The following is a 23,558-nucleotide window of genomic DNA, read 5'->3' as shown; positions in this document are numbered from 1 at the left end:
TTTGTCATAGATGCTTCATATGTAGGTAGGTAGATAGGTAGATAGCATGAAATATAGGGTACAGGTTTACCTAACCATTTTAAAGCATTATACTTTAACACTTTAATTTATACGTCTTCCTAGATGTATTAATCTGCTCAGGCTGCTATAACAAAATACTATTGTTGTGAGGCTGCCGCATGGAGAAGGAACCAGAACACCCAATTGAGAATTTAAAAGGGGGTTTTTATTCGCTGGCCAGAGACTGTTCCTCCAAGAAAGTTTTGGAAGGAAGCAGCCCTGAATTGAAGTTTAGAGGGATTTTTTTTTTTTTTTTTTTTTTTTTTTGTCTTTTTCGTGACCGGCACTCAGCCAGTGAGTGCACCGGCCATTCCTATATAGGATCCGAACCCGCGGCGGGAGCGTCGCAGCGCTCCTAGCGCCGCACTCTACCAAGTGCGCCACGGGCTCGGCCCTAGAGGGATTTTTAAAAGGTACATTTTTACATTAGTCACACAGTTAAAATTATCAAATAGTCACACACTTATAGTTACCATATAGTCACACACATACACACATACCCTCCTGGAGTGAGGAGCGGGTTTGGGGAAGCCTAGTGCAAGCTGATAACAGAAGCTGAAAGAAGCCAGTTAATCACTTAGGGACGGCAAAAACTTTCACAGGGCGGTTTCCTCCTTAGGTTGTCTAGATACATCTGGATACAGCTCTTGGTCTCTTCAGTCAGGGACAGCATAGGTGGGAAACAGCAAAGGCAGGCTAATATTTAGCTTTTGACTTCTATCAAGGGGGGGCTAAAAAGCCAAGGGGGATTTTTAAGCAATAACATTTTTAAGCAATTCAAACACTATTTAAACTTAATTAATCTATCTTGTTATACAGCAAGCAGTTTCACAGAAGTGAATTGCGTATGTTATGAAAGTGGGGGTCCCCCTATCTCACTATACACTGGGTGACTTAAACAACAGACATTTATTTCTCTGTATATTTATTTCATTTATTTCTGTTCTCCAGACAGTTCTGGAGGCTGGGAAACCCAAGATCAAGGTGCCGGCTGATTCGGTTCCTGGTGAGGGCTCTCTTTCTGGCTTACAGATGGCTGCCTTCTCATTGTGTCCTCTCATGGCAGAGAGAGTGTGATTTCCTCTTCCTAAAAGGGCACCAATCCCATCATAAGGGTCCCGCTCTCATGACCAAATCTAACCCTAATTACCTCTCAGAGGCTGCATTTCCAAATACTGTCACATCGGGGATTAAGGCTTCAACACATGAATTTGGGGGAGACACAATTCAGCCCATAGCATAGAATAAGGCCATTTAACTACATCACCACTTTACTATTTCCTACCATACCCAAAACATTTCACAATAGTTCCCTAATATCACCTATTGCCTTCTCCATATTCAAATGTCTCCAGTGTCCTAAACATGACTTTTACATCAGGTCTATTCAGAGTTAGGGACTATGCATTGCATCTAGTTATTATGCCTCTTGTGGCTCTTTAATCTACCCCAGTTCCTCCTATCCATTTTTTTTTTTTTTTTTTTTTGGCAGCTGGACAGCACAGGGATCAAATCCTGAATCTTGGGGCTATCTGCCCCATTCTCTAACCAACTGACATAACTGGCCAGCCCCTAACCTGTTTTTGTACATGACATTTACTTGTTGAAGAGACAGAGTTTGTAGAAAACCCCACATTCAAGATTTGTCAGATTGTTTGTTTATAAGTCATTTAAAGTGTCCCTTTACCCAATTTCGGGTAAACTGAAGTTAGATCTCAAGGCTTGATTAGATCCAGGGTAAACATTTCCGGCTAGAACACTTTATAGGTCATCCTGGCGTCATCGTGTTGCACATTAGGAAGTATACACAGCTTGTTGGCTCACTCCTTAGTGAGGCAAGGTCTGATGTCTAGTTTAAGGTGCTGGAAAAGAAAAATTTTCCCATTGGACACAAAACCATATTATAAAAATACTGTAATTTAAATAGCTTGTATAGACACAGAAATAGACAAAAAAATCTATAAAAAAGAACAGAGACTGGAATCAGGCCGCAGTATATATGAGAATTGTATGTATGAAAGGGTAGCATTTCAAATTAATGGGGAAAAGATGAGCCAGGTAATAAAAAGCACTGGGATAAAAATAGATCCCTACCTTCTCCTATACCCCAAATCTAAATTCCAGGTAAATGAAAGTACTAACTGTAATAATATCTTTAAAAGAAATAGGAGAAAGTAAAGAATACTTTAAAAATATTGAGATCAGAAAAATAACACAACACTTAGAAGCCTTAAAAAAAGATTGATAAAATTGATGTGACATTAAAAAACGTGAAATTTTATAAAGCAACACGAATAGAGTAATATGGCAAAGAATAAATATATAAGCATCATCTGCAAAGGTTAAGGGCTGATATCCATAATACATAAAAAGCTCCCACAAATCTAAAAGAAGATGAAAACAATCATGTAGAAAATAGGCAAAGGATATAAATAAGAAATTCTTAGAAAAGATACTGCAAACATCTAAAGAGAACTTTAGAATATGCTCAGTAGGGATCAGGGAAATGCAATGAAAATAAGTGAGACAGTTTTTATTCTCAAACTTAAAAATATTGATTATATTCAGTGATTTCAAGGGTGTGAGGAAACAGGTACCCTTAAATATTGTTGGTATCAATGAAAATTTACTCTAGCAATTCCACTTCCTGTGTATATACATATGTTAGCATATTCATTGCAGCATTGTTTGTAATAGCACCTCTCCCCGGCCCCGACCCCCCACAACCTAAGTCTCCAGCCATAGGAAAAAAAATGACGGAAAACATACAAGGGAAAACTGTGCAGCAATTAGAATGAATGATCGTGGTCATAAGAACTGATGAGGAAAATCTTCATGATGCATACTAATAAAGCCGGGGGAAAAAGATGTAGTACGAAGTTAGAAAAGCAGTTCACAAAACAATATGCATGGTATAAACCGTTTATCAAGAAAATGTAGGGCTGGCCCGTGGCTCACTTGGGAGAGTGTGGTGCTGACGACATCAAGTCAAGGATTCAGATCCCCTTACTGGTCATCTTTAAGAGAAAAAAAAAAGGAAAATCTGTGTTTTTATTTAAATATAGACTATCAACAGTGATTATCTATGAGGGTAGGAGGATTGGGGGTGTGAAGGTAAAGGACAACTTTCATCTCTCTATTATTTTTTCTTTGCTTAAGTTTTTAAAATATATAATCACGTATACATATATTTTTGAATATTTTGAATATTTTTTGAATATTTTCATATATTTTTTTGTTATTTGGGAAAAAAACCCAAAGAGCAAATTTGAGGTGAACAGCAGCTGGCACAAAGCAAGGCCTAGACTTGGAGGCTGAGCACGTGGAGGACGAGCCTGCACATAGAGCAGAGCCTGTGGCCTGCTCTCCTCCAGGTCCCATTCCCTGTCCTGCCGAGGCGGTGACTGTCTGACTGCATGTCGGCGTTTTTTAAAGGTGATGTGAGAGAAAGATTTAGGTTTTACTTAGTCAGTACCTGAGGCATAGGCCTCTTTGGCTTTGGGGTGAAGGCATCTTCAGTCATACTCTGAGCACAAGATTTGAAATAACCAGGCTGGCCGGTTACTGGGGTAGTTAGAGCCTGGTGTTGATAACACCAAGATCAAGGGTTTGGATTCCCCTTCTGGCCAGCACCAAAAACCAAAACCAGACAACCCGGATTTCTCACCTTTCCCTACCTCAGCCCCCTGGTATTCCATTATTACTGTTATTACTTAATTTTTTTTTAGCAGGAGGAGCACACATAACCAAAAAACAAATTAACAGCAGGAATGTTGTTTTAAAAATCTATAATACTAGGGTCTGGTCTGATGTCCAAAGAAGCTAATCCAAATTTCTGAAGCCCACCTGCCAAGGTAAGGTCCTTTCAGGCTCTGTTTTCACCTGTGAAGAAATGCTGCCAGCCCTTCCATAAATGTATTTCTGTACCAAACTCATTAAGTGACCTGGGATAGCTGCCTTGACTTCTCAAATGAGGGATTTGTCATCTATAAAATGAGAATATCATCTAACAGGGCATTTGTGTGAAGCCCCTAGCATGTGGCTTCCCTTTTTACAGTTCTAAAAGATTTTCAGTCTCTGGGACAGCGACCTGGAGGACTTCAGATTAATGCTGGGATTACCAGAGTATCCAGTCAAACAAAACCAACTCTTCCTAAATATGCTAGTGAAAATTTTAGTGTGTGCCCATTTTCCCATAAGCATGCTACCTAAACCCTCTAGTTTTCGTTAATTTGACCTTAGACAAATTATTTATCTTCACATAATTAAGGCAGAAATTCACTGATTCTGAAACTTATATTGTTACTTTAAACTAAGTTATATCCATCAACCAGCTTCTATTAATTTATTGTAAGATTTCAAATTTTCAGAATATGACTTATCTGAAATATACATATGGGAAAATGTTCCGTAATTATTTTCCTTTCAGGGTGAATTTACCTAGGACAGGTAGGAATATTTTAGAAAACTTCTCACTCCCTTTTTTGCTTTTCACTGTGCTGCCCATATGTTGAGAATCACAACCAGATGCATTTGTTGTCTAAGCCCAGGCAATTTAGGGAAAGACAACCCGGAGTCTTGTAGACAATATTTAGGTTCTCACCCCAGCCTGGCCACTGCTACTTATCTGCGTCCCCGTGTTCTCACTGTGAAAGGATAGCCTCGGACCAAATATTGTCAAACATGCTTTCAAGCTCTAAAATTCTATGATCAGTGGTCCAATAATAAACAACAAACAAACCAAGCAAGCAAACTAAAGTACGTTTCCTGTGGCTAAATTCTCAGAGCCCAGAGGTCAATTTATTCAAGAGGGGAGGAGTTAAATTGTTTAAATTTGAATACACACACAAAACAAATGTCTGCAAAGAAATAGGACTTTTCTGCTACTATCTAAACATGATGTAAACACAAACTATAAATAGGGTTTAAAACTTTATGTACAGAGTACACAGACTTCCTATTCCCAAGAATAGAAGATACATCTGCATAATTGCAAAGCTTAATCATATACCTTGTCTCTTAATATTTGCAAAATATGAAAATGCTTAAATGGTATAATTATCTGTATGACACTTTTTTTCTTTTATTTAAATTATATGCATTTTGTTAGAACTTCTAACACTATTTGAAGGTGAGAAAGAACAAACTGATGTAAATGAACTTGGCACTTTAGTCTTAGTATGACATTTAGATAAGTTACTCGCAAAAAACAGAATGTCACAGGATACTTCTATTTTTGTAATGCTAGGGGAGCCATACAGACAACTCCTATGTAATATCTATTCAAAACAAGATCTACTCTTGTAAAATCCCAGACACTCTGGGAAACTGGGTGGCTTTTCTCCTGCTGAGCCTCTAGGCCAGTTGGAACTGCCTCCTCCTGGTCAAACCAGAGGACTAGTGACCCCACGGTTTCTGCTTACCAAGACACATTTGCACTGCACAGCATCCCAAGTCCCTGGCGTCTTTCCTGCCCTACAGACAAACACGTAGACAATTTTTAATTTAAGGACTTTACTGATTTCCTTAAGGGGAACAGGGGAAGGGTGAACGTGAGGACTAACTCAAGTTCTTACCCAGCTCCAGCCTAAGGCAGACTTCACACAGCCCCCTTCCTCCTTATCTAGCAGTGCTTACGGGAACAGTCCACAAAAATACAGGACAAGTGACCCCTCCCTGAGGTGCTCTATAAAAATTTGCATTTCTGAGAGGCTTCCAGGGGATTGACTCAAATTCACCTTTCTTTTCCAAAGGCTGGCATATTGTGGAACTGCAGGATGAAACATTAAAGTGCTAGTAAAAAAATAGGAAGCGCTTGCAGATGCTGTAGAATGTTGAGCCGTGAAATCTAGAGACTGCGTCCCATCTTCTCACCCTTCTAGATGCTGCCACGCACATTTGTTTAAAGGCCCTCCAAAATGACAGTTTGGGCTAAGTTCCAGAAAGCTCAGACCTTTTATCCCAGTAGAAAAAGAAGGGGATATGACCCTACAGTTTGCAAGGTAAAAGTTCAAGGAGTAAACTCGCCACCTTGCTTCAATACTTCATAATATAATCGGTCCTGTCGACACCTCAGCTATATACAGCAGCGGGTGTATGAAATTACAGAGTTAACGCGGGTACCGGATTCCGAGATGGGGAACCGCGAGGTGCAAACCACGACGGTCTATCGTGTATCCCCAGTGGTTTTGTCGACTCCTTAAGGGGCCCTTGCCCGGTCTTTGTGAATGCTGGGCACAGGTCGATAAACAGCGGAGCTGATTTAAACATTTCTGACGTTCCGCAGTCGACTCTACCTTGTCTAAATAGCTGCGGACGGTTTAAGCAGTTCACACTCTTTCCCAGCCGGCAGCCACAGCACTAGTCCCTTTCATTTGGCGCGAATTACAAGGAAACCCAAGAAATACTCAAAAAAAGTACATGCCAAAGGCCGGGAGTTAAGTTGGGGGACATGGAAAGCCTCGGGGATCCACTAAAGGAAGCTGGGACCCGGGGGCTGGCGCTTGGGACACAGTGGCTCGGCAGAGAGTCGCGAGCACACTCTATCTCTGATTGGTGGAGCCGCTCAGACTTTCCTTTATGGCGTCAACGAGTACCTGCCTGTAGAAAGGCCTCGTCTCCGTGACGTCACGCCGCCTCGGCCAATGAGAGGCCTCCCCCTGAGGGCCCCGAGGAGGGTTGTGGGCCCTTTTTTGTGAATGAAGCGCCACGGAGCAGCTCTCCTGGGGTCCCCAGGAGCCGCGGTCCGCTGTGCTCGGGCGTCTCGGCAGCAGCGTCCGCGGCCGCGGTGGGCGCGCGCAGTCAGCCCGGATCGCCCCCGCCGCCGGCCGCAGCACCGTCGCCTCGGCCGCGCTAGCGGGCTGCGGACACCCGGGGGCGGGCGGGGGGCGCCGGCAGCGGCGGACGGCGCGGGAGCGAGGACTGCGGCGCGGCCCCGGGCGCCGCGGGCCGGGCCCCTCCTCCGGCTCCCGTGCGGCCGCCTCCCGCCGGGCTCGGCCGGCGCCCGCCGTGCCCGCGGCGCCCGCGCGCGGGGCTGGCGGCGGCCTCGCGGGCGCGGGGCCATGGTCGTGGCCCCCTGACGGGCCGCGGCCTCCTCCATGAAGCGCAAGAGCGAGCGGCGGGCGAGCTGGGCCGCCGCGCCCCCCTCCTCGCGGCGCGGCTCGCCGGCCTCGCCGGCCGGGAAGAAGAGCCGCAGCTCCGCGCCGCAGGACTTGGCCCGCCCGGACCCCCAGGACGACGCATACCTGGACATCACCGGTGAGCAGGCGGGCGGGCGCGTGGCGGGGCGCCCCGGACGGCCGCCGCCACACCCCCTCAGGGGCCCAGCGGGCCGGGGTCACCTTTCGGCCCTCGGCGTCCGCCCGGGACTCGCACGCGCAGGCCCTCCCCTCGGGCTCTGGCCGAGTCCTGGCAGATTCCGCCCCCCGGGTGGCGGGCCGGGCCTCCCGGGAGCTCAGCCCCCGAGTCGCCGCACAGGGCTCCCGCCCGCCCAACACGCGTGCCGCCGGGCCCGGCCCCTCGGGGGCCCCAGGAAGGCGGGTGGCCCGCTGATGGCACTTGAAGCCTTGGAGAGACGCCTCCAGCCAGAGCAGGTAGAAGAGCGGCCCTTCGGTACCGGTCTTGTGGGTGGCGAAGCTGCGGTTCTTGGAGACAGGTATCGCCGAGGTGGCAGCTGGTAGGTGGGCCGGGCCGGACCCGGTCGGCGTGTGCGGGCAGCGCCGCTGCGGCGGCTCTGCGGGAACGTGCCTCGTGGCGCGGGCGAACCCCGCGTGCGGGCCTTTGTAAGCTGTTTCCCGCCCTTGGCCCTTCACACGCCAGGTAAGTTGGAGCGGTGGCGACGTTAATTTAGAAAGTGTTTAGACAACACAGAAGTTGAGGAGAAATTACGGTACAGCTTGGTGGACGGTCTGGAAGCTGAGGTCCGTTTTACTTTTATTTTCTGGCTGCCGGCCGGTACCCTGCTCTAACCAGCTGAGCAACCAGCCAGCCCCTAAGGTCCTTTGAAAGGAAGTTGAGACTAGATGAGGTTTGGTAGGTGGCTCTTGGGGCCGAGGAGGGAAGAGGAAGGGGTTGCCTTAAGTACCTTGCCTTGGCTGGCACCTCCCCGGGTCCAGGGTACGCGGGTGGCCCTGCAGGAGGTGAAGTCATTTCTGAGGCTGAGAATCCAGGTCCCTGCACGGTGTGCCCTCCTGGGAGATGGCCCGCCGAGGGCGTGGGGGTGGAGGTCTGCAGGTTCCTTCTGCTCTGTGTTATTTATACCTCTTCAAAGGGTCTTTGTTTAGTGGCATTTAATGTTAGGGCAAGTAATGCACTTACAGGGTACAGAACCCTAATGGGAAAGGTGCAGAGTAGTATAGATGGAGAATTGGTCTCACAGCCGCCGGTGTTGTTCTCTAGAGACAAATACTGTTCCCAGTTTCTTGTGAATCCTTCCAGAAAGAGACTGTGCATACATGCATGTGTGTATATTGTCTGCCATAGCCGTGTACGGTAGCACACAGCATGTTGTTTTGCACATTGTTCTGTTTTCCCAGTATTTCTTAGCCGAGTAATTGTTCTGTTGGTGCATTCAAAACTTCCTTATTTGATTTTAATTACTGCTTAGGCCAAAATATATACGGTTTTAAAGAATAAAACCATAAAAAGTATGTATGGATTTAAACGTACATATAGATTTAAATGTTTTATAACTTACTTAGCCCCCTGTTGATGAACATTTAGGTTGTTTCCCATCAAAAAGTGTCTTGACAGCAAAGTCATTAGACTAACTCTTCTTCCTTGTTTGTGGAGATAAAGTGTGAGGTGGCTTGCCTTCGTCGGGCGGTGACCAGGGTGTTAACTTCAGAAAATATCACCAAACAGAATACTGAGGAGAGTTGGCGCATTATATAAAACCAAAATTCTGTTAGGTTACAAGTCCCAGTAATGGAAGGGGCCTACATTAATGTGAGATAGCACCAGGGGACCAAGGGTTAAAGTCAACTTTCCCTGGAACTTTGTCTGTCAGTGATAGTTTAGTTTCCTGGAAAAATGATACTAAATCACTCTGTTGCAATGCGATATACAAGAAGAATTAAAATAACTTTGGATGCAGAGTTTGGGTTACTTTCCTTGGGCTTGAGGGGAAGACGTGTGGCCTTGTCTTCAGCAAATGGCAACTTGTCTCTTCCTTCCCAACTTGTTTTTTTCCCCAGTCATTGTTTTTTTAATTTAAGAAGCAGGGCACGCATACATTTTAAAAGTCAAAATTACTAATTGAGTTTTGTAGATATAGGCTCCTCTCCTGGAAGTTTTCAAGTTTTTAGAAATTGTGACATACCACCAAGAACAGTTCCCTTTTTAATGACCGAACAGCATTACACTGTATGGCTGAATCATTTATTTAGTGGTAATGAATAAATAGTTGTTTGGGAGTTTTCCAGTCCCTATTGCAAATGGCGGCCGTGGCATCAGTCTATGCTTCTGTCTCCATGTGTGACTAGAAGTGAATTTCTAGAAGTGAATATGCCAGGCCAGAGTATACGGATTTATCCACTTATTAGTGGACATTTTGGTTATTATGAATAAAGCTGCTGTGAACATTCACATACAGGTTTTTCCATGTTCATTCCACTTAGGAGTGGAATGGTGGGTCACATGGTAACTCCATGTTTAACTTTTCGAGGAACTGCCAGACTCTTTTCCAAATTGGTGACACCACCAGCATTCCCACTAGCAGTGTAGCAATGATTCTACGTCCTTGCCAACACTTGATATTGGATGGCAGAGATTCTTACGCATTGGAGTTGTTTGTAAAAATTAATGCATGTTGTCACTTCTACCCACCCTGCCCTTAAATACATTTTTTTTTTTACTTTAGTCTGTTGACATTTTTATTGCAACCGATTTAATCTGTAAATTGAATTCCCGTAGACCCCAGGATATTTCATGTGTGTGCATTTAATATAGGATGCTTAATGCCTATTTTTGTTCTTGTCATCCTTTGTTATGTGATCACTGTTTAGTGTCTAGTTAGCCACACTGCTATACTGCGCATTTACTCTTAGTGGGAGCAGATTAACAGGGGTTTAATTCCCACTCCAATTCCATCCACCTCTCATCTGACCATTCTTTCAGTTCTTGCTGTGTGCAATGACATGGATTTTTTGCTCGAGCTGTATTCCTGGTGTAGTTCCAGTGCACCATGAGAACAAAAGGTCATAAAGGCAGTATAAACCGTGTACATCAATGCTTTATAAAGAGATACTGAGTAAAGATATCAGAATGAGCTGTTGTCAATCAGGGTAGCTGGGGGAAGTGGGGAAGTGAGAGTTTTCGATTGGATTTGGAACTAGATGACTCTCAAGATGGGAGAAGACCAAAGAAAAAATTTTGGACACAGTCAGGTGTTTGATTTTCCTGTGAACCTCCTCCAGGCCAGAGGTCTGAATCTTGATCTCTATTTTCCCATCTCTTAAATAGGCCCTCCATAAGGAACAGTGCACATTTTCCTTTTCTCTTTATCAGTAAGAGAGAAAAACTTTAAAGACTAATACTACTGCATAATCTCATAATTTATAGGCAGTAATGGTGCAGACCTTGGATTTATTTCACTTATTTTTTAGATTTCTGATAAGTAAGGAAAATGGTAATAACTACTGGCTAAAAAAATTCTTGGTGGTTTGTATTAATTTTCTTTACCATCGTCTTATTTATTTATTTATTTTGGGGGGGTAGGGGGGGCAGGGGTGGTGGCGGCTGGCTGGTACTGGACTGGAGCCCTGGACCATGGTGTTATCAGCACCATGCTCTAACCAACTGAGTAACCAGCCAGCCCATCATTCTTTTTCTAAATGTTTCCAGTGTCTGCTCTTATCCTCTAACTTTTAAAGAGTGTCCATAATATAATAGTAAATAATTCTATTGGAGAAACTAATCAAGGTCAGGATTGTCTTTTTTTGTTGTTTAAACCACTCAAATTCAGGACTGTCATTTTAAAGCACTGATTAACGGTGGCATATTGATACTCATGAAAAAAAATTATACAGATACCACACTGATCTCCCTCTCCTTTTCTTTTTAGGATCTTTAACATTTGCAGCAGATGTCATTAGACAGGGGAAATTTATTCATTAATTCAAGATATGTTTATTGCATGCTTACTAGGTGAAATAGTAACGCATGTTCATTTTTTGCAGTGGTAGAAGTATATTTTTCTTGATAGAAGAGGAGTGCTGTTACGTAGAGCACTGAGTCAAGGAGAAAAATTAATATTTAAGCTTCATGCTGCAGTAGATTGAATTTCAGAAACTGAAGCTCTTCAAAGTATGTAGTGTTCATTTTTCTTCTTGCTTGTGACTTGCTTCTGTACTTTTATATTTGTGCACAATGTGAATTTTTTTTTTCCTGATTTACATGCTTACTGAATTTTTCAACATTTTTACTTCTCATAGTTCATGTTAGTTATCAGCTTTAAATCTAATTCCTTAGGCATGCCAGCACCAGCCACACACAGGCAGAAATTTAAGTTTCAAATATTACTCCTTAAATGGACGTCGAGTGGTTGAGCAGAGAGATGAAGGGAAAGTAGAATGATTGGGTTGCAGAAATGGTACCAATGCCAGGGAGTTGCCAGTCAGTGCAAATTGTCATCGCTCTGGGCCTTTGAATGGGAACAAATTTCCCCAATTCCTGTTGGGTTAGGGAGAGCTAAACCGAAACCACATTATGGATTTTAGGATGGAAAGAGGACATTGCTGCATACAGATAACATTTCTTGGAAGGTTCTGAGATAATCTGAATTGATAGGACAGATTTTTGTTGTTGATTTTTTTAAGAATTTTAGAAGATCACCTAGAGATAATAACAAAGCCCTCCACTGTCTCCTCTGAAGAAGCCGAGGGCGGGAGATAAAGAGATTTGGCCAAATTGGTGCAGTTTTTTTTTATTTTGGTTTTCGGGGGTTTTTTTGGCAAAGCCATGACTACCTGCCTTCTCTTTCCAGCAGGAAAAGCTGCTTCAGAGTGTACGTAAATGATTTATGAGATGTCTCCTGGTTAGTTAGTCCTGTGCTACTTACACTAGTAGACAATGTCACAGTGAGTGCTTAATAAAGAGTATCTTAAGTTGAAGTTCTACGAAGACTTACCTAGTGAATTCGGGAAAGTGAACAAAACATGCACTTCATTCAGGTCCTCTGGAGATCATGTTATTTTTCAGTCCCAGGTTTACAGATGCATCGTTCATTCAGCAAATGCCTGATGAACACCTGCTCTCCGAGGCTTTGTCCCCTCTCAAGTGCTAAAACCAGAGCAGGGCTGGAGAGAGTGTCCTCCCTGTCAGGGCCTCAGTGTTTTCTGTGTTCATTGAGAAAATGGCACTTGGAGGCTCTGAGGGCGCAGTGGCCAGGGCACTCTGGGGAGGTGGTGGCGTGAGAGGGCCTGTGGCCTGCGGGGTCCCTGCGGTCGGTGGGACACTGAGGCGGCACCGGCTTCCTGGGGGCTGTTGTTCCGTTTGTGCCACACTGAGGAGGTCCTGTGTCGCCTGATACTAAATCGCAGCCTCTCTTGGGGGAGGAATCTTCATAAGGACGCAAAGGCCTGATGGGAGGGCCTCAGGTGGAAGGTTGTAGAAAATAAATGTATGAAATTCCTTTCTGATAGACTATGGAATTTTGAGAGTGGTTAATTTAAAGCATGACGGATCTCTTTTAAAATAGTATTTCACAGAGGATTATCCAGAAAGATTTGATACTGGCAGTGCGTGAGATTCGCAGGCAGGGCCTTTTGGGGTGTGTGTGTGGGGGGGGGGTGTCTGTGGGTGTGTCTGTGTGTGTGGGTGTGTCTGTGTGTGTGGGTCTGTCTGTGTGTGGGTGGGTCTGTGTGTGTGGGTGTGTCTGTGTGTGTGGGTCTGTCTGTGTGTGGGTGGGTCTGTGTGTGTGTGTGTGTATGTGTATGTGTGTGTGTGTGTGCGTGCGTGTGGTAGAGCAAACTGCCCTTCAGAGGCCTCCTTTCCACTTAGTGTGCAGCACAGAGGCACAAGAGACTTGGAAGGCTTGGGAGTTGGACACAAATATGAAATTATGTCTGTAAATCTATTTTTTATTACCCTGGCACAGACCAGCATTTTGTTTTCCTTCCCATCCTAGCTACAAAATATTTTTAACCTAGTACATCTTTTAAGATCCTTGACATTAAAATTATTTTTATAATGATTTGTAAGTTGGAATGAAAAGCGTGGCCAGCCTCTTATCAAGATATCTCAAAGCCGTTTGTCCCTTAGAATGCACCTTGCCTGCGAGTGAGGTAAGTAGGTACAGGGGGCTGTGGACAGAGATGAAGAGGCTGTGTCAGAGGCAGGCCCTAACCACGCTGCCATATAGGATCCGAACCCGCAGCGGGAGCGTCGCTGCCCCAGCACCGCACTCTCCCGAGTGCACCACGGGGTCGGCCCCCAGCACTGCTTCTTTCCGTGATCCTTTGTTTTAGCTTCTGAAGTTAGTGATTTCCAGTTTCATAAGAAGCGCCGACTTCCGAATTAGGCAGGGGTTACTTTAGAAAACATTTCCCAAAATAAAATTGATTTGCTAAACTCGAGGACATTTAAGCTGGAATGTGTACATCTCATCTGGGCTCTCTAGTAGATGTGAAAGTTTTACGCCTTTCTCTCTCTCTCTCTCTTTTTTCTATAGCTTTTCATGGATACTGCACCAACAAAGGTATTCAGATCATTGACTACTTTGCAGTTCTTTGATGATTTTAAACTGTAGTTTAATCTGTTAGTTGTGACTCTTAGTTCCGTCCTTTCCTGTTTGCTTGTCTTAAATTTAGTCTTAAGGTAGCAGATTCAGTTGTCTATAACCGTAGAGTATCTTTGGTATGTTTATGACTTATGTTGAAATTTGTCTTTATATGAAAAGTTTCGTTGGTTTCTGTGTATTAATAGTTCTATAATAGTAGTTTCTGTGATATTTTATTGGATTAATTTTGAATGCCAAATTTTGGGTGATGGATGTTTTTAGTAATATGAAACTTTTTCTTTTTTAATTGAATCTTACTTTTGGAGGCTCTTGTGAAAAGGATACTTACAATGAGTTATAACTATGACAGCTACTCTTGATTATTTTTTTCTAGGTTACTTAGTTCTTTTTAGGTATTTCTTTGCATCGTGGACAGGTTTATATCTTATTTACTGTGTTTGACAAGAGGGAAATCTCATGAAATGCTAACTTGAACTTGGAACAAGGAAGTGCTTTTAATTCTCTTTTTTAAAAAATTAAGAAGTATTCTGATTCACTTTGATTTTCAAGTTCCTCAAACAAAGGCAGTTAGCAAAAGAACAAATCTGAATGGCCCCATATATATATTTTCAATTTTTAAAAATTCTAACTTTATTCTCATGGTCTTTTATACAGTTCCTTTAATTCTTAGTATCATTTATATTCTAGAGAAGCAGTTCTCTGAGAGAATGCTTCATTCACCAGTCAGTTCAAAGATTTGGTTCCATTGTCTTTGAGTTTGAAAAGCTGAGCAAGCTAGGCTGGATAAATTAATCCTAGTTGCATAATGCATATGGATTTCATTTCTCAGGTAGTTCACTTTTATACCATTAAAATTTGGTTGGCACTGTACTCTTCACAAAAGAAAAACATCTTGTTCCTGTTACCAGTGATATTTGTTGTTCCTTCAAGTTCTCATTTCAAAGTAAAATTACTTTCTTGGCAGTGCTAAGCAATTTACGACACTGATCTTTTTTATACCCAATGCATAATGCTATATAATATCATTGCAAATTCTGAATTCTGCAAAACCCTCTATTTTCGGCCCATCTCAGCTGAATCATTCTCTGCATTTTGCTCATTTATACGCATTTGTATTTGTGCGAATTGTGCTGTGGAGTTAATGTATCTCTTCAACAAGTATGTATTGAGCAACTACTTTGAGCAAGGACTTGGGCCAAGAGTAAATGAGGAAGCGGGGGAGGGGATTTGAAGGTTTATAGCAACATGCCCCCTGTTCCCTGAAGACCGGGAGGCAATGGATTCTTAAGTTATCATCTATCTCATTGAAGACAGGCAATGAAGGAATCAGTCGCGTAGTTTTACTCTCTTCATTTAAATACTTTGAGAGAACAGTGTGTTGGAAATGTCACCTGATAATTACTGTACAAAGTGAATTATTTTTTTCCCAATATCTGGTGAAAATGATCTGTCTTATGGTGTCTCTTTTCTTGTGTGTGTGTGTGTGTGTGTGTGTATGTACATGTGTACATTTTTTAACCTTTAAAAGAAATGAGGGAAAAGCTTCATTTTGGTATATTACTAATCATATATTGCATATAATATATATGAATGCATATCGTTAATAATTTACTGAGAACCCTGTCTCTACTAAAACAGAACCCTAGTGAAAGGTCTACATTTCCATTAATTCTATGTCTCTAATTTGAATCTCTAAGTATCCCAGAGGATGTAATTTAAAATGAGATGTGTTGTTTATTCTTGGTAAGAAGTAATTACAGAGCACCTTTTAAGCTGAGTATCGCTTGTTAAATTGAAAGCACTAAAGATGAAGATTGCTAAATATTTCAGGAACTAGATTTGGTCGTGGGACTTGAACTGAAAAGCATTCTAATTTTCAGCTTCTTTTATGGGTGCTGAGGAAGAATTGCTTTGACACGAATGTTTAACAGAATTCAAATTTGTGGTCTTAAGTTTTGGGGAGCTGTTCTCAATTTGCTCTTGGAATTTATTATTGTAATACTATCGTTAGATAGTTTATTGGAATCACCTAATACTTGAAACTAAACCATCATAACATGCCTTTCTTTCCTTTCTGATAATGAACAGTCAAAAAAAACTTTGAGTTTAGCTAGCACACACAACTGGGGCTGGGATTTTAACTCCACTATTACTAATATGTTCTAATTTTAAACTACCGTGACTTTAAATGGCTTAAAACACAAATTCAACCAAGATATGCTTGAGTGCGCATTCTAGTCTCATCCTTGCTATGGCTGCTGCAAGGCTGCAGTAGAGCTTTCAGACACGACCACTGCACGTGGTACCTGCCACGACCAGATATAATCCTGCTAAGTGTGTTGCCTGGAGGACCGTATCTGAAAATGTCAGGGATACTCGAAGATGGGTGCCTCTGAATGAATGGGGTCATTAGAAAGGAGTTTTGAGGTGGGTTTTAAAGATTTCCTTGTTTTCCTGTCCAGTCAGCAACTATTGATCACAGTGGTACATGAGTCTGCTTTCTTCTTGGAAGAGGGGAAAAGCCCGCCTGTGGTGGCAGTGCAGGGGGGGTGATTGCTGGGCTTGGGGACAGACTCCACGCAGCATGAGGGACAGACCACCCTCTTCATGCTTCTCCACACTGTCCCACATTGCTCTTACATTCTGCCAAGCATTGAGACATGACATTTAACCTGAGTTAAGTAGCAGCTTTGCTTTTCTTTAAGTTTTTATTTTATAAATAAGTTGTTTATTTTATTTACATTTAATAAACTGTCTCATTATGGAGGGCAGGAAAAGGAAGATATACCTCAAAGCATCCTTTATCTAATAGAACCTATTCAGGTTATTTTGATAAAATAAATTTTTAGAGCCTAAATTTGTGAATTCAGTGAAAACCATTTCCAGCCACAGTGTAAAGGAATTTTTTTCTAATGTGACAGTTTTAGGACTTTCCAAAATAAAGATAAGGGATATGCTGAAAGCTAAATAATAAACTTGGACCTTTAAAAAAAAAAATCAAAACTTTGGATTAAGAACTCTATTTAAAAATTATATCAGGTAACTAATATTCTAATATAGCAATTTATGAATGGGAATAGTAAGGTTTTTTTAATGCTGTAAAAGTAATTTTTCAGTAATGCCAATTTGTGAACCTGTTACACACGCCATTAACATAACCCTATGCAGTGCTGCTTTATTGTGATTATATTATCTTTGAAATATTTCACTAAAAATAGATAGCATGTAAAAAAAAAATTGTAGTCAGTGTCTTCTTTTGGGTTCCCCCAAAGCAGATTCTGAGTCAGGGATTCCACTGGAAGAAGGTCACTTGATCCCTGGAAGGACTCGGCAGAGGGAAGGCAGGTGATAAGGAGAGGAAGGTAACAGATGGTTCCTTGTCAGGCAGGTTGCTACTGGAGAAACTGGACTTTGACCTCACTTGGGAGCCAGACTAGAACACGTGCGTCAGAGTTATCCCAGCCCAGGGGTGAGGGGGCTGGCATGTTACACACTGGTAACTCAGTCGTTGCTGGAGGGCTGCTGGGCAGGGGTGAGTGATAATTTTCAAGCACTGTGAGGGTGGGCAATATGGACTCTGTAGGCCAAAGAAAGCCCTGAAAGAAATGTTGGTGCAATTGGGAATTGTGCTGAAAGCAGGGAGGGGTACAGGTGGGATTCTTCCAGCACCTGCTGTAGTCAGTTATGTGATTGTTAATTTTTTTCTCTGATCTCTTAATGCAATTATTTTAAGTTCTCCCAAGTTGAGCGTGTTATTGTCACTATGTTGTGTCCTGGTAGGGCTTTTCTGACATTTAATGTTGAGAAAAGGTATGCACGTGACAGGGTGGATTTGTTAGAAAGAACCAATGAAAACTACTAGGCTGGGTGTTTAAAATGCAAGCTTAATGAGGCCCATTCAAGGAAATGTTTAAGAAACAGGGTAAAGATCAGATGCAATTAAGGACTGTTGGAAGTTGGTTTTTATGAAAGACTAAGCAACACTGTATTGTGGAGTTTGACTAGCACTTGTGTCATTAGCATCTGGAAGAATTACAGCTAGTGACAAGTCCTGACTTCGGCAAGTGTGAAATGACTGGAAGAGCTGAGCAATTGCCAGTGTAGAATGCCAGGAATGGATCTCCATGGAGACCTCGCAGGTTAGGTTCAAGTTCCACTTCCAGGAACTCCTTGCCCTCGGCTAAGACTGTGTGTGTGCATGTGTGAAGGCAACCGCCTTAAGTCTTTTATTTCTAGCAACACCAGATAACAAGTATTAGGTACTCTTGAGAATGTTTCAAGGTAAATAAGTTTAGTGGTTTAATTGCTTGAGTTTATAATCTGTGTATCATATGCTTTTATGAGATGTTACACAGATAGGAAGTAGGGAAATCACAGGTTATCATATGTGCTCTAATGAAGTGCTTTTTCTCATAGGTACATTTTTGGATGCTTTCCCCCCCGTTATTAAAGCCTTGCATAATACCCTTTTGTTTTAACTGCAGAAATAATAATTCATTCTATTATTTTTACTGGAGGGGGAAATAAGTCATTGTAAGAGGTGGGACTTAATAGTGCTCAAGCTTTCGCATGGGGTCAAGATTCAATTATAAAAGCCTTGACTTTGGAAGCATTAGAAATAATTTTTTCTTCATTTTCTTGAATATCAGTGAGCAGCTTTTAGAACTTATTTGAATAAGTGGTTCTTGTGGTCTTCCTCTTTAAGCCGTGGTCCATGCATGGCTCTTTATTAGGCTTTCTGTGTTTTTCAAGTATGGCACACAGGACACCACTATACCTCTTCACCTAGAGTTGTTCTTTTTTTTTAGTTTCTCATTTTATTTATCTTTTGAATAGGTGATACATGTACATAGTTCAAAATTCAAAAGATACCAAAGAGTGAACAGCACAGACTAAGACACTTTCTGGTCACCTGGCTACCTATTTTTCCTCTCCACAAGCAATCAACATTACTAACCTCTTATGTGTCTCAGCAGAGATGTTTTATGTATTTACAAGTATATGTATGGATATGTATACATGTATATGTGTGCACATCTGTCCCCTCATACGAATCATAGCACGTTGTTCCCACTTGATTTTTTCGCTGCTCTTTGGCAGTGAGCCCAGAATCAGAACAAAGGGAGACGGGGGATCTTAACACATAACTGTCTCAAGCTGCTGTCAGTTGAGGTGTGATGATATAGCTCCTGAGTAGTAAATGTCTGTTCCATGCGAAGGCCCCTGGTAAGACCTGTGTCTCTCCCCCACCCCCAAATAAAGTTTCTATGACATAGGTGCTCACTGTTTTTAAAAAAGACAACTCAGAAAAGAAACAAAATGATCAGTGATGCTACTAGCAAGGATGTTCGCTCATCAGTTAGTTTAGGCTTGTTTATGCTGTAATAACAAGCCCCGCAAATCTCAGCAGCTTAAAATAAAGATTTAATTCTTGTTTCTGTTTTATACCCACTGTGGGTCAGCAGGGCGTTCTGCTTATTGTGATTGCTTGGCGGCCTCAGCTGATAAGCAGCAATCTTCTCAATACAGCTGGTCCCTGTGCCAGAGGAAAAAGAGTCTCGAGTCAACAGTTAAATGTAGTTTTCCACTCGCAGTTCACTTTTAGATTGTTCAGTGCACATTTAGGTACATAGGCATCTCTGCAGAGGGATAGGTTTTTACATCAACAAGATAAATACTATAAATACTATTAATACCATTTTCCAACTTCATATAGTGGAATCTTTCATTGTCGTACATAAATACATATCTAAACATGGATATTTCTTTTAGTGGTTGCATATTGTTCCATTGCATGGATATATAATAATATATTTCCTTGTGAATCCTCTACTGAGAAAAATGTCCATAAATTCATATGCATAAAATTGAGTAGAGAATTTTAGAGGTCCTGGACACCTTCCATAGCTAAACCATGGATTCCTGTTATGGTCTCTAGGTTGTAAATACAGGTTTTTTGTTTAGAATACCCTGTCCTTATCCCCTTCACCCCCCTTAAGAGGTAACTTTTTATAATTTTTTACACTTGATTCACAGGGTTCTGAGAACAAGTACAAAGTGAACAGTGTCCCACTGGCCCCGCCCTGCTCCCATCTGTCCAGATGTCCCACCACTGCTGTCCCCCACACATTTTAATTTCTCATGTTTCCCTCCAGAGTATTTTTTTTAAATGCATTGCATAAAATATAAATTCTTTTAAAATTATTTAAACAAACTTCTAATTTTGGAATAATTTTAGATTTACAGAAAAGTTGCAGAGATAATATAGAGAGGTCACCCAGTTTCCCCAATGTTAACATCTTACGTTACGACAGTATATTTGTCACAATTGAGAAACCAATGTTGATATGAACTGTTAACTAAACTCCAGACTTTATTTGGATTTCTCTAGGTTTTTTCATGAATATCTTTTTCATGTTCCAGGATACAATCCAGAATACTACGTTTCATTAAATAGATTTTTTTCCTACAGAAAATAGCATATTCTACACCTGGTTCCACACCTTGCTGTTCTCTGTCTATTTTATTTTGGCCACTAACTGGTACAGGGATTGAACCCTGGACCTTGGTGTTATCGGTGCCACGCTCTGGCCAACTGAGCTGACTGGCCAGCCCCTGCACTGTGCTGTTTTCAACTGATACCATATTTTCTTGATTCTAAAATACAATAGATGTAGCTATTATTTTAAGTATTTCTAAGGAAAAATGCTGCCAATTATAATTGTGAGTCACTGATTACAAGATGACATAATTTCAGAGGTGTTCAAATATGAAAAAGTGTACATTTTAGAATGTGATATAAGATGATACATCTTGGAGAGCTTTCAGCTTTTTTTCGTGGAGTTTCCTCATTGTTTTTTTTATAGCTACATAGAATTTCACTTTATGATGTACATAAGGTTATTAATCAAGCCCTTATTGATATTTATTTGGATTGTTTTTTGTCTTTAGCTATAAAAAATGCTGTATTGAATAACCTAGTGCATATGTCATTTCATCTATGTATAGATGTGTATAGGGGGCAACTTTTCAAAAATGAATTGCTGTTTTAGGAGGTATACATATTGTAATTTTGATGGAAGTTAACCAATCTACAATCCCACTAGCAATGTATGAGAGTACTTCTTTATAACCTTCCTAACAGAGTAGGTTATCAAACTTCTAGATTTTTGCTAATCTGATAGGTGGAAAATTATAGTCTCAATGTAGTTTTCATTTCTATTTCTCTTACAAGTACAGATTGAGAATATAGACTGGCTATAAATATCCTTTATTCATTTTTCTGTTGGGCTCTTAGCTGTTTCCAATTTTTATCTCGTTCAATATTAGGGAAATTATTATCTGTGATGATTCACAAATATGTTTTTTATTTGTCATTTGCCTTTTGATTTGCTTATACTTGTGGTAGAGATATATGTTTGCCACACTATTTGTGGCCAAAGGTGCCAATCTTTTCTCTTATGGCTTCTGGATTAAACAAAGTTATTAAGGAATTCTGTGTTTTCTTCCATTTTATGCTATTGCTGTCATGAATTTTACTTTCATGTAAATTATATACCCCTCAGCACATTGTTACTACTTGTTTAAACAATTATATTTTAAAGAGATTTAAATAAGAACAATAAATCTTATATATTTATCCATGCTTTTCCAGTGCCCTTTGTTCCTTTCTGTACATCCACATTTCCAGCTGGTCTGTTCCTTCTACCTGAAGGATGTCTTTTAACATTTTTTCTAGTGCAGGTCTCCTAGTGATGAATGCTTTCATATTGTGAATGTCTAAAAGTGTCTTCACAGTGCCTTTGTGTTTGAAAGATTTTTGCTTAGTGTTGAGTTCAAGGTTGAAATTTTTTATTTCAGTTTATGAAGATACTGCTCTACTGGCATATCACTCGCACTGGTCCCAGCAAGAAATCTGATGTAAAATCTTTGTTTTCTCTGTATGGAATATACTTTTTCTCTGGTTACTTTTAAGATTTTTCTCTTTGCTACTGGTTTTGGGCAGTTTGATTATGATGTGCGTTGCTGTCGTTTTCTTCATGTTTTTTATGCTTGGGATTGGTTGAACTTCTTGGATCTCTGGGTTTGTAGGGTTCATCCATTTAGAAAATTTTCAGCCATTATTTCTTTAAGTATTTTTTCTGTCCCCTGCATCCTCAATATACAGTTATCTGTGTATTAGGCCACTTTAAGCTGTTCTGCCGCTTACTGATGTTCTTTTCATTTTTTTGGATTTTTTTCTCTTTATTTGGATAATTTCTATTGCTATGTCTTCAAGTTAAGTCTTTTCTTCTGTCATATCTTACCTGTCATAAATCCCATCCATTGTATTTTTCATCTGTTTTTATCTTCAGAAAAGTTCAGTTCTGGCCTATTTAACATATTGCGTCCCTACCTTTTTTATTAAAACAACAACAACAACAACAAAAACAGTTCTTTTGAGATGTTATTCACATACTGTACAATTCACCAGTTTAATGTGTATATTTCAATGCTTTGTTTTTTGAATAGTATATTTTATATGGTATTTAAATATTTAATGTTTAATTTAAAAATAGTTTAAAATATTTTTAGAAGTATTTTTGGTAAATAGTGTATTTACAAAGTTATGCACCTGTCACCATAATCTAATTTTAGGACATTTTCATTACCCCCCAAAAAACACTTGTACCCAATAGCAGCTACTCCCAGTTACCTTCACCTCAATCCCAGCCCTAGGCAACCACTAACGTACTCTCTGTCGCTGCAGATTTCCTGTTTTGGATGTTTCATATAAATGGGATCAAACTATTTGTGATCTTTTATGACTGGTTTCTTTCACGCAGCATAATGTTTGTGAGGTTCATTGTGTTGTAGCATGTAACAGTGCTTTGTTCCTTTTTATGGCTGAATAATACTTCCTTGTATATCACATTTTGTTTATCTGTTCATCATTTGGTAGACATTTGAGTTGTTCCCACTTCTAGGTGATTATGAATAATGCCACCATAGGGGCCATGAGAAGGCTTCTCTTCACCCCTGAAGGTTCACTGAAAAATCAACTGTCAAGATTCAATCAATATGAAGAAAAGGCATAACAAATTTTATTTTAACTTGCTGGAGAGGGGCAGTGCATGGAGGAATTGCAGGAGAGTGATTTCCCAGTAAGCCAGTGGGGTACAGAAGTTCATACACCAGTCTTCACAGGGAAGAGGGGAGGTGGGGCGTGTAGACAATTCTTTTGAGGGACAGTAAATAATTATTAGGGAATGAGCCTCATAGGCTGATATTTTCTTGTGAAGAAGTCTGTCAAGGTGTGGTGACCATTCTCTCTCTCTCTCTCTCTTTCTCTCTCTCTTTTTTTTTTTTTGGCTGCTTGCCGGTACAGGGACGAACCCTTGACCGCTCTAACCAGCTGAGCTAGCCCTCCAGCCCCAGGTTCTCTTCTTTTCTCTGGGTTGATCTTTCCTTGTTGGTTGATAAGATTCCTAGGGAGGGGGATCTTAAGACAGTTGCATTCCTTTTGCAAAGTAGGGTGCTTAGATAAGGAAATTCTAGAGAGAGTCCTTCCCTGCTCTTGGTGGGGAAGACGAGACAAGTTTAAAGTGACCTTGATTCTGAGGACTTTTAATTTTCAAAGCTCTCAGCATGCCAAAGTGCCATATTTTGGGGAATAGTTTTCTGTGCCGCAACACGGCTATGACCATTCTTATACAAGTTTTTGTATGGACATATATTTTCATCTACTTAACTTACTGAACAGATGGGATACAGTTATAAT

At 41.1% G+C, this 23,558-nt stretch overlaps 1 protein-coding gene and 1 long non-coding RNA gene across 18 annotated transcripts in view; one reads left to right on the top strand and one right to left on the bottom strand.

Moving 5' to 3' along the window:
- Positions 1–497: 497 nt before the first annotated feature.
- Positions 498–7,431, bottom strand: LOC134389133 (uncharacterized). The gene is made up of 4 exons (XR_010024683.1): positions 7,305–7,431; positions 5,484–5,535; positions 3,019–3,077; positions 498–1,922 (listed from the first exon to the last, which is right to left on the bottom strand). It is a non-coding gene; the product is annotated as an uncharacterized LOC134389133 (long non-coding RNA).
- The window catches only part of CDC14B (cell division cycle 14B), a 103,812-nt gene continuing 87,411 nt past the window's right edge, over positions 7,158–23,558 (top strand). For all 17 annotated transcript variants that reach the window (XR_010024680.1, XR_010024681.1, XR_010024682.1 and 14 more), the window contains exon 1: positions 7,158–7,317. Coding sequence is in view for 14 of the 17 variants with exons in the window: in XM_063112603.1 (XP_062968673.1) it covers positions 7,158–7,317 (160 nt within the window). In the remaining 3 variants the exon portion in view is untranslated. The remainder of the gene's footprint in view (positions 7,318–23,558) is intronic.

Source organism: Cynocephalus volans, chromosome 10 (genome assembly GCF_027409185.1).
Source record: "Cynocephalus volans isolate mCynVol1 chromosome 10, mCynVol1.pri, whole genome shotgun sequence".
Lineage (NCBI taxonomy): Eukaryota > Metazoa > Chordata > Mammalia > Dermoptera > Cynocephalidae > Cynocephalus > Cynocephalus volans.
This window is presented reverse-complemented; position numbering and strand designations above follow the sequence as displayed.